The 10816-nt window shown below is 51.5% G+C and overlaps 1 protein-coding gene across 1 annotated transcript; it reads left to right on the top strand.

Annotated features, from left to right (window-relative positions):
• The first annotated feature begins 1903 nt into the window (after nucleotides 1-1903).
• SOWAHD (sosondowah ankyrin repeat domain family member D) lies at nucleotides 1904-3754 on the top strand. Its single transcript, XM_067722987.1, has one exon. The coding sequence runs from the start codon at nucleotides 1938-1940 to the stop codon at nucleotides 3099-3101; it is 1164 nt and encodes a 387-aa protein (XP_067579088.1). The 5' UTR covers nucleotides 1904-1937; the 3' UTR covers nucleotides 3102-3754.
• Nucleotides 3755-10816: the final 7062 nt, after the last annotated feature.

The following is a 10816-nucleotide window of genomic DNA, read 5'->3' as shown; positions in this document are numbered from 1 at the left end:
TTTTACGAATTGACCAAGTCTATGAGCTGCTTTTGGTGTCCTGCAGATTCAGTCTGAGGCAGGGATGTGGGAGTGGGCATCGAGGTTCTGGCCGAAGACACCTCCCCCAACACGTACACACACGATTACATTTCCCCAGGCTGCCAGACCAGAACGAGGTAACCTATTTCTCACACACTACTAGGTACACAAGGGTAGTATGACTAGTCATCAAAGAGTTTAGTTTAATTGGCGTATGTCAGAGTAAAGGGAGAGAAATACAACACAAGGCTGTCTGTTCTGGGTGCCGGGGGAGTAATACAAAGAGATGGTTGGGGGAGCGAGGGATCACTCTGGGCTGGGGTAATCGGAGGAGGCTTACTGGAGAAGGTGGCAACTGAGGCCAACCTTGAAGGACAGGGGGGAGAACTTCACCAAATAGAAGCTATGAGGGAGGACATTCTCGGTAGAGGAGGGCAAGTTCAAGATATGCTCAGGTTAGAACAAGTCCATCCGTTTGGCTGGAATTTGGGATTTGTGTGAATGGTTTGCTGTTGATAAGCTTGGTTTGAAGGCCAGATCCTCTGCGCCAGAACAAAGGCTGCGGTGTCACACAGACTTGCTCTGCCACTTCCTTCGGGGTGACCTTGGGCAAATGGGCTAATCTCTTTGCAAAGTGAGGACAGTAACAATACTTAGCTCTTGAGATCCTTGGGCGGGTGATAGAATGAACATATATAAAGCATTTAGCAGAGTGGCACATAAAAAGTATTTTAAAAAATGGATTACAAATGCATAGGCTGTCATGAAGGAAAGCTCCAGCTCTTTAGGGCTGACCCCAAATATCTGAGGGCAAAGGTGGAAAAGCCTCTGATACCTTCCATCACTGTGGGACCCAGTAGAGTGGGCTGGCTTGGCCTGAGTCCCCATTCCCTCTGGCCTAGACTGTTGGAACAGTCTCCTGGCTTTCTGCCTCTGCCTCTCCCATAATCATCTTCCTAAAGACCACCTTAATCATGGCTGTATTCCTCTCTGGCTCAAGAACCTTCTATGGCTCCCCACTGCTCATGACTGAACTCCCTAACATGGGGCGGGGGGGAGGCAAGAACTACCATTTATTGAGAGAAGAGCCAAGAGGATGCTAATGTTAGGACTAAAAAGGTAAAATACCCTCCTCTTTTAAAAGCCTTGAAACTCGGAATTCGCGGAAATCAGCAGGTCCCTCAGGGAGAGAGCGGGATGCATCTCTGAAGAGGGTAAGGCGTTCGTGGCCGATGACTCAGATTCACCAGTACCTGCTTCTTCAAGCCAAGCTGGGAAAGGTTAAAGAGAAGAGGGCGGAGAGAGGAGTAGGGAGCCTCGGGGAAGCAGGGGGTAGCCCTTCTCAGTTCCCTGGAAGGGCTTTTACGCCTGGACACTTTCTCGAATTTCTCTGTAGGAATCCCGGGCAGCTCCGGCGCTGCGGGAAGGGTCAAGGCCACACAAAGGGCAGTGCAAGCGAACCCGAGTCACATGGGGCAGCCAAGCCGCCTCCGTGAATGCGAGGCGCGGGACAAAGACGGCTCGGGGACAAAGTGCAGGGAGACTCCTGAGGAGATAAGAGGGAAGGGCGAAGGAAGGGGCGGAGAGCGACCGCCCCGGAGCTCTAAGGACCGCGCTGCCGGAGGCCTTGGCTGGAAGCCGAACTCAGCCCACCGCGGAGGGGGCTCCCTAGAGCCCCTTCACCCAGCAACTGCGGGGATGCTGAGAACCCGGCTGCTGGGGCAGCTGGGCTGCTCCCGTTGGCGCTCGGGGCTAGCGCGCAGCCCGCCCCCGCGTCCGCCCCACAGTTGCCCACGCCGTGCGGGAGGCGGGGCCGCCCAGCTCACCTGGCCGTTTGGGGCGGGGCCGCCCGCGACCCGGGGAAGCGGAGGTGGCGGCGGTACCCGGGGTGCAGGAAAGGGGCTCTACCCGGGGGCATGGCCGGAGCTCCCACCCCTCCAGGCCCCCCCACCGCCCGTGCCGGGGGCCCTCCCTCGGCTCGCTCGCGCTCTCCCTCCCTCTTCTCCCCTCCTTCGCTCCCTCCCTCCGAGCCCAATTGCTCAAGCCGCTTCCTTCCCCAACGCCAGCGCCAGTTCCTCTCTTGGTGGGGCCCGGGAAGGGCAGCAAACGCTAGACACTGGAACAGCCGCGGCGGCAGGACCATGGCCGAGCCCCGAGGGGCCGCGAAGCCGGCACCCAAGGCCTCCTTCGCACCGACCGAGCTGAGCCTGCGGAGCGCCCCGCAGCCCCGCCCCTCGAGAGTGGACACCGTCAGCCTGGGCAGGTACCGGGGCAACGCCACCACCGCCTTCCACCGCTCGGTGATGCCCTCGGGAACAGTCTCGGGGCGCCGGCGGGGAGCGCTGCGGGAGCTGTTGGGGCTGCAGGGGGCGGCTCCCGCCGGGTGGCTGTCGGAGGAGCGCCCCGAGGAGCAGTCCCCGGGCGGGCCGAACGCACCGAGCGGTAGCGGGCTATGCCTGGAGCCCCGGGAGCACGCGTGGATACTGGCGGCCGCTGAGGGCCGCTTTGAGGCGCTGCAGGAGCTGCTGGAGGTCGAGCCGGGGCTGCTCCTGCGGGGCGACCCGATCACGGGCTACACGGTGCTGCACTGGCTGGCCAAGCACGGGCGCCACGAGGAACTCATCCTGGTGCACGACTTCGCCCAGCGCAGGGGGCTGCGGCTCGACGTGAGCGCCCCGGGTAGCGGCGGCCTCACGCCCCTCCACCTGGCGGCCCTGCAGGGCCACGATATGGTCGTCAAGGTGCTGGTGGGCGCCTTGGGGGCAGACCCCACGCGCCGCGACCACAGCGGCCACCGGGCCTGTCACTACCTGCGGCCCGACGCGCCCTGGAGCCTGCGGGAGCTGTCGGGGGCCGAGGACTGGGAGACGGCGGGCAGCAGCGAGCGTAACAACGCCAACAACAACAGCAGCGGCGGCGGCGCCGCGTGTACGCCGAGACGCGCCTCCAGCGCAGTGGGCGCGTCGGTCGTGGAGACAGCGGCGGCGGCGCCCGCCAAGGGGAAGGACTCCGTGGGCAGACGGGTGGCGCAAATTCAAGGCCTTCTCCGCCATATGTTCCCCTTCTTCCAGGACCGTTGAAGGAGACGGAGACTGGAGAGCGTGGAGGGACCAAGACGCTGCGGCGGGGCCGTGGTCCCGGGTGGTCCCTGGCGGTCCCTGGCGGTCCCGGGTGGTCCCGGGTGGTCCCTGGCGGTCCCGGGTCCCACCGAAGGGGCGGCGCCTCGGACGCAGCTCGGGCCGCAGCCGTGGGCGCTGGTCCTGCAGGGAGCAGATCACCTCGGGGTCCGTCTCAGGCACCTGTCTCAGGAGTACAGACACCGGCCAGGAGACGCGGGGACCAGGGCACGCCTAACCGAGGGAGATCAAGGACCAAGCCTTCCTGGCGCCGAATCCCCAAACTACAGGATTGAGTTAGGAGCAGAAGCGTGGTCCTGCTTGGGAGAGGGAAAGTTAGCTTCCAGTAGACATTTCTGGGCAGGTGGAAGCTCTGGGTTTATTAGGAAACATTTGCTAGAAGAATGAGTTAAGATTGTAAACCACTGACGCAGAGGAAGCGCCTAACTGCAGTTAACGGGTCTGACTCGGCTGTTAACGGGTCACTTTGTGAGGGCAGGCTCAGCCCCTGTCAACCTGCTCCTGAGACAACCAGGCCTTACCCATACGGTTTGGTTTCTAATGTATCATGAATGACTTCTTAAGCATATTAAAGTGGCATATGTTTTCCTTTCACATTACAAAGCTGTCCTTTGAATGACTTTTTTTTTTTCCATCAACCACCTCTTCCCTGTGTTTGCAGGGAAGAGGTCACCAACCCACGGCTGCGAGCTAGTGATCCGGAACAGTCTCTGGATCTCATTTGCACAGCAAGTGGCCAAGGTGTGCACCAAAGGAGCTACTTTCCCCTTGGCTCTGAGTAGAGACACACAGTTTACCTGTCTCCTGGGCTCTTTAGCATCTAGGTCTGGCCTCTTGCACAAGTCTCATCCCAGAGGAGTTGTCTGCAGGGAGCAGAGGGGAGGTAAAAGGAAAAAGCCTCCAAATATGTATTTCTAATATTTCCTGGTGAGTCATGTAATTTACCTTGACTTCTGCCCTCCAATGAGACACACCCCCTGGCATTTTTTCCAAGATAGGGCTTTAATCATCAGCATTGTGGGTTTCTTTTAGTTACATTTACAGGTGGGTTGATTTGAGCTGAAAGGAGGGAGAAGCAGTTGGTGGCTGGAAATCCATGCTGCTTTCGAGAACAGCATATTTTCAAAATAGCACTGTATCCCTGGAGGGTTGGGTAGCCCTTGCAATGGACTGCTGTGTCCCCAGCCCTCCCATCCCAGTCCTCTAAGGCCAGGGAGGAACTGAGTCACAATAAAACACAGCCCAGAGACACCACCCTGAGCCCATCTGTCCAGGTTTCCATCTCTGCCTGGCGGGCCTGTTTGCCCCTTCTGTGCTCAAAACGTTCCCACCTGCCCTTAATAACGCATTAGATTCTTCCCATCCATGAAATGATCCAAATCTTTCCTATTGATTCTCAGCCTGTCCCGTGTCTCTAGGAACTATACCTTAAACATATTTACAGTGTAATGTAGCATTTCCTTTTTCTTCTTCTAAATGAACTTCTTTGGGAATTCCTCCGCCATCCAGTGGTTAGGGCTCGGCGCTTTCACTGTAGGGTCTTGAGTTCAATCCCTGGTTGGGAACTAAGATCCCACAAGCCGCGCGGCAGAGCCAAAAAAAGAAAAGAAACAAAAATGAACTTCTTTGATGTTTGCAGTGGGAGGGTGAGCAGCTCCTGGCTTGTGGCATTTGGAACGGGCATCTAGCATAGCCCTCCTCCACCCCCATGCCCATTTTATAGATGCAAATTGGCTAACTGATGCAGGACCGCGAGTTCTGCTCCACAACCTCTCCCTTGACAGCTGCCGAGGTGGGTTGGGTTTGGTGAAGGCGTCAGGGCAGGGCCTTCCTGCCACATGGCTGAGTCTGCGGACTCCTGGCTTGGAGGGAAGATTGGCATGTGCCTTCGTCCAACATTCAAAGGACACTTTTAACAGTAGTCCCCTCTTCATAGGAAAAGTTTGAACCTAAGCATCTTAACTATTAGCAGATTTGGGGACCTAAGACAAGCATCTGCCCTGCTCTTTCCAAAATGCACACCAAGTCAGCTGGAGGATTTGAAAGCGGCTTTCTGGAGTTTTCCCTGTAGTCAGCTATTCTTCCCCACAGATTTTTCTCATCATGTGATATTGCCTAGCCTACCTCCTCCATGTAAAATTGAGGTTTGGCTGCAGGGGACAAACCCCCATGCTGAAAACTCTCCATGCCTAACATCAAGCCATTGGCATTTCTGGTATGCTTTTCGAGGCAAATATGGTATGCTCACCCCAAGAGAAAGAACAAATTCCCTGAGAAACTTCTTTCCAGGGGAGCAAAACAGAGTTAAGCAGATGATGCAAATCTGCATTCTAGTGGGACAGGCAGACAAGAAAAGGAGGCAGAAGCAGGGCTCTGACAGGTAAGCATGGGGGTTGGAGTAGGGGGTGCTGCAAAGAGGGCGGGGCCTAACCCAGGCCAAAGGTGCAGGAAAGGCTTTCGTGGAGGAAGAGTACACCTGATCTGAGGCTGGAGGGGTGAGTGGGAGTCGCTCAGTGGAGACGGGAGAGCAGCCTCCTGGCAGGGCCACTGGAGTATACACGGATGCACATAGCAAGTACCAGGAGATGTGAGTCAGCCGGTTTGAAAGGAAGGTGGGAGCTGGGGAGTAATTAACGGCAACTCTGGAGAGGTGGATGGGGGTCCAGATCACTAAGGCTCTCATAGGTCATGCTGAAAGAGGAATACAGATTTTAACCTAGAGGTAGCTGGGAGCCATAGAAGTTTCTAAGCAGGGGAGTAACATGATGAGATTTTAGAAAAATCACTCTTCCGGTCACGTGGAGGATAGAGCCAAGTGGGGGAAAATGCATCATACAAGCAAAGCGTTTCAGGAGAAACGCTTCAAGGAAAGCCACGCTTCTGCTGGGAAGTTCAAAGCCCCCTGTGGAAGGCAGTGGCCTTCAAACTTGTTTTTTATTCTCTCTTTTGCTCAAATGGAGCTTACCTCAGAGCACCAGGTGTAAAACTAAGTGCGGAACCGCTCAGGTGAAGCTGGGTTGGGACCTCTCCCCCCCGCCCCCCGATCCCGTGCCCCTGTCTTAGACCGGCGGGGGTCGCACAGTGGCCCCGGGAGCAAAATTGCCAAAACTGCTGGCGTGGTGAAAAACGCTCAGCCTAACCTGGGTTCCGAAACCTGCTACTGATTAGTGACCTTGAGCAAATCACTCACCTCTCTGGGCTGCAGTTTCCTCATCAGTAAAATGGGAACAATACAAGCTCCCTTGCATGGTTGTTCTGATGATTCGAGAAAATACATATGCAACGCCTAACAGCGCTGCAGGACACATAGGAAATAGAAAATAACAGAGAATGTATTTATTAACAAATTTATTAACAAATAACTTCTTGTTTGGAAAAATTAAGGTACTCAGCAGGCTCTTGTGGTGAAACTACTTTATCTGCTAGGGTAGCCCAGGAGGGATCTTGTGGTTACCTGAATTATCCCACCTCTAAAATGTGTCCACATTCACTGGAAATTATTTTCCCTCTGTACTAGATGAGTGGCTGCTCCTCAAAGGAGATATTGGTTCCTCTGCTGATGTCTTCACAGCCTACACACTTTTCCTTTAGACAAAATCGAAACAAGCCGACTTACCTTGTTCTCAGCCCCCAGAAGAAGTAAAAGCAGTAACTTAGTAAGTAATTGCCCACCAACTATTAAATAGGTTAGATATTATTTCCAGATAAAGCCATAAACTGGAGTCAGGGCTAAACCTGAAATCCTCTGAAGAGAATAAAAGCACACAAGTCGATCCGTCTCTTGACCCTGTTATCTATAGAAATGCCCCCTCCCATCCCAGCCAACATACCCTGCATTCCACACCCAGCCTCCCTGTTTTCTCTCTTTCTGTTCATTTTAACGAAGGGAAGGAGCACGCCTGTCTCCTTTCAAGATGTAACTCATGCTCTCAAGCCCGCCTCCTCCCACAGCCTAATTCCATCAGTTGTCCCTCTCCTGTATCTTGGAGCTCACCCTCAGTTTAGTTCAGTGCAATAAACGTTTGTTGAGCACCTACTAGGAGCCAGGCTCTTTGGGTGACAAACACTTCCCAGCCAAGCTTTTCCACAGGGAGGTCTCCTCCCTTAACATCTCCACTTCCTCAGCTCTTAATCACTCCTATGCATTCTGGTTTCTGCCTCTGTCATCCCAGCACAGCTGCTTCCACAAAGGTCTCCCATGATGACCTCCCGTCTGCCAAATGCAAGTCCTTACCTTTGTTCACTTCTTGGCAGCACTGGCCAATGTGGGCAACTTCCTCCTCCTTGAAACTCTCTTCTCTAGTCTTCCATGACCTTCTATGGCTTTAGTTGCTGGCACTTACCAGGTTGAAGTCATGGAAAGTTCACTCTACATTCTCTCCCTAAGTCATTTCATCCCTTCCCCCACTCACCCCTGCCCCCAACTCTGCTCCAGCCACACAGTCCTTGCTGTTCCTCAAAAGAGCCTTGTTCTCCTGAACTCTGGGATTCCTACATGATGTTCCCTGTCCAGAAACACTCTTCCCTCTATTCCTTGCCCCCTTTCACCTGGCCTACTCCCACTCATCCTTCAAATGTCAGTTTAAATGTCACCTCCTTGGGGAAGTCTTCTCTGACCCTCAGGCTAGGTTAGAACTGTACCTTTTCTAATCCTTATCACACTTGAGAAGTTATTCATGCAGTTATTAGATTAATATCTCCCCTGCCCCACTAGACATAAATTCCATGAGGGCAGGAACCAAGTCTGTCTTATTCACCACATTATCCCTAGTTCCTGGTAGATGGAAGGCGCTCAATAAATTGGCAGTGGAATCACAGATTTGACCTCAAAAGCACAAGAAGCAAAAGAATAGATAAATTGGACTTCATCAAAATTAAAAACTTTGGAGCCTGAAAGGAAACTACTAAAAAGTAAAAAGACAACCCACACAATGGGAGAAAATATTTGCAAACATATATCTCATAAGGGTCTAGTATCCAGAATATATAAAGAACTCCTACAACTCAACAGCAAAAGTATAAAAAACCTGATTTAAAAACAAGCAAAGGACTTGAATAGACACTTCTCAGAAGATATGCAAATAGCCAACACGCAGAGGAAAAGGTGCTCAACCCCATTAGTTGTTAGGGAAACGCGAGTCAAATCCAGAATGAGATACCACTTCACATCCACTAGGATGACTATCGTCAAAAAGTCAGATGAGGGCTTCCCTGGTGGTGCAGTGGTTGAGAGTCTGCCTGCAGATGCAGGGGACACGGATTCGTGCCCCGGTCCGGGAGGATCCCACATGCTGCGGAGCGGCTGGGCCCGTGAGCCATGGCCGCTGAGCCTGCGCGTCAGGCCACAACAGTGAGAGGCCCGCGAACCGCAAAAAAAACCAAAAAACCAAAGTCAGATGATAACAAGCATTGGTGAGGATATAGAGAAATTGGAACACTCCTATTTTGCTGGTAGGAATGTAAAATGATACAGTCACTTTGGAAACTAGTCTGGCAGTTCCTCAAAAGTTAAACACAGAGTTACCATACGTAATACTGTGATTTATAATAACAGACATATATTTGGTCTTCAACCCCATTCCTGGCACAGAGCTCCTAAAGCCCTTGGAATTTCCTATGATAAGAGTGATAAAGGTGTCCCTTGTATGTTAATAAGGTGACTTTGGGGAAAGCCCTTAGGTAACCTAAGGTTAGGAACTGGCTGCCAGGGGAAGCAAAGGCGACAGGAGAGGGGTGGAACTTTCAGTATAACCCCCCTCCACCCTCTGCGAGGAGAGAGGGGCTGGAGGCTGAATCAGTCATTGGCCAGTGTTTTAATCAGTCATGCCTATGTAATGAAGCTTCCATCAAAACCCGAAGGACAGGGCTCAGGGTTCAGAGCTTCCAGGTTGGTAAATACATGGAGATTTGGGGAGTGTGGAACCTTCAGAGAGGGTATGGAAGCTCTTAACCCTTTCTTCATACCTTGCCCTATGCAACTCTTCCATCTGGCTCTTCCTGGATTACATCATTTTATAATAAACTGGTGATCTAGTAAGTAGGATGTTTCTCTGAGTTCTGTGAGCCACTCTAGCAAATGAATTGAACCCATGAGTGGGTCTTAGGATCCTCTGATTTACAGTCAGTCAGAAGTACAGGTAACAACCTGGACTTGCAACTGGCATGTGAAACCCGAGGGGTGTGGTAGTTGGAACCTCCGATCTGTAGCCCATCAGTCAGAAGCACAGGTGACAGCTTGTGACAAGCATCTGAAGGGGGAGGGGGCGAGGGACAGTCTTGTGGGACTGAACCCTGAACCTTTGGAATCTGATGCTGTCTCCATGTAGTGTCAGAATTGAGTTGAATTGTAGGACACTCAGCTGGTGTTGGAAAACTGCTCCTCGTTAGTGTGAGGGAACTTCTCCCCACTGGAATTGGTACCAGAACCTATTTACCATATGACTGAGCCATTCCACTCCTAAGGTATCTAGGTATTTACCCAAGAGAAATGAAAACATAAGCTTATATGTGAATGTTCATAGCAATGTTATTCATAATAACCAAAAGATGGAAACAACCCCATTGTCTATCAACAGAGGAATAGATAAACAAATGTGATGTAGCCATACAATGGAATCTTATCCAGCCATGAAAACGAATGAAGTACTGATTCAACATACAACATGGATGATCCTTGAAAACATGTGCTAAGTGAAATAAGCCAGTCACAAAAGACCACATATTATATGGTTCCATTTATGTGAAATGTCCAGAACAGGCAAATCCATAAGAGACAGAAGGAGATTAATGGTTGCTTAGGGCTGAAGAGGATGGGGGCTGGGGCTGGGGGTGGGTGATAGCTAAAGGGTAGGAAATTTCTTTTCTTTTAATCATTTTTTTATTGGAACTTCCCGGGCGGTCCAAGTGGTTAAGACTCTGCACTTCCACTGCAGGGGACATGGGTTCAATCCCTGATTGTGGAACTAAGATCCTGCATGCAGCGGGGCACGGCCAAAAAAAAAAAAAAATCATTTTTAAAAATTGAAGTATAGTTAATTTACAATGTTGTGTTAGTTTCAGGTATACAGCAAAGTGATTCAGATACATATATTCTTTTCCAGATTCTTTTCCATTATAGGTTATTACAAGATATTGGATATCTTGTAATATCCAATACATTGCAATATCCAATGTAATACCCTGTGCTATACAGTAGGTCCTTGTTATCTATTTTATGTATAATAGTTGTGTATATGTTAATCCCAAGCTCTTAATTTCTCTCCCCTCCCCCATCCTCTTTGGTTTGTTTTCTGTGTCTGTGAGTCTATTTCTGTTTTGTAAATAAGTTCATTTGTATCTTTTTTTATTTTTATTTTTTTAAATTTATTTATTTTTGCGGTACGCCTCTCACTGCTGTGGCCTCTCCCGTTGCGGAGCACACACTCCGGACGCGCAGGCTAAGCGGCCATGGCTCACGGGCCCAGCCGCTCCGCGGCATGTGGGATCTTCTCGGACCGGGGCACGAACCCGTGTCCCCTGCATCGGCAGGCGGACTCTCAACCACTGTGCCACCAGGGAAGCCCTCAAATTGTTTTTTTTAATAAATTTATTTATTTATTTTTGGCTGTGTTGGGTCTTCGTTGCTGCACGCAGGCTTTCTCTAGTTGTGGCGAGCGGAG

The sequence above is a fragment of the Pseudorca crassidens genome, chromosome X, assembly GCF_039906515.1.
Source record: "Pseudorca crassidens isolate mPseCra1 chromosome X, mPseCra1.hap1, whole genome shotgun sequence".
Classification (NCBI taxonomy): domain Eukaryota; kingdom Metazoa; phylum Chordata; class Mammalia; order Artiodactyla; family Delphinidae; genus Pseudorca; species Pseudorca crassidens.
This window is presented reverse-complemented; position numbering and strand designations above follow the sequence as displayed.

Bases quoted from the DNA above. Each gene is read 5' to 3' on its own strand.
- SOWAHD (XM_067722987.1), top strand. From the start codon at position 1,938: ATGGCCGGAGCTCCCACCCCTCCAGGCCCCCCCACCGCCCGTGCCGGG.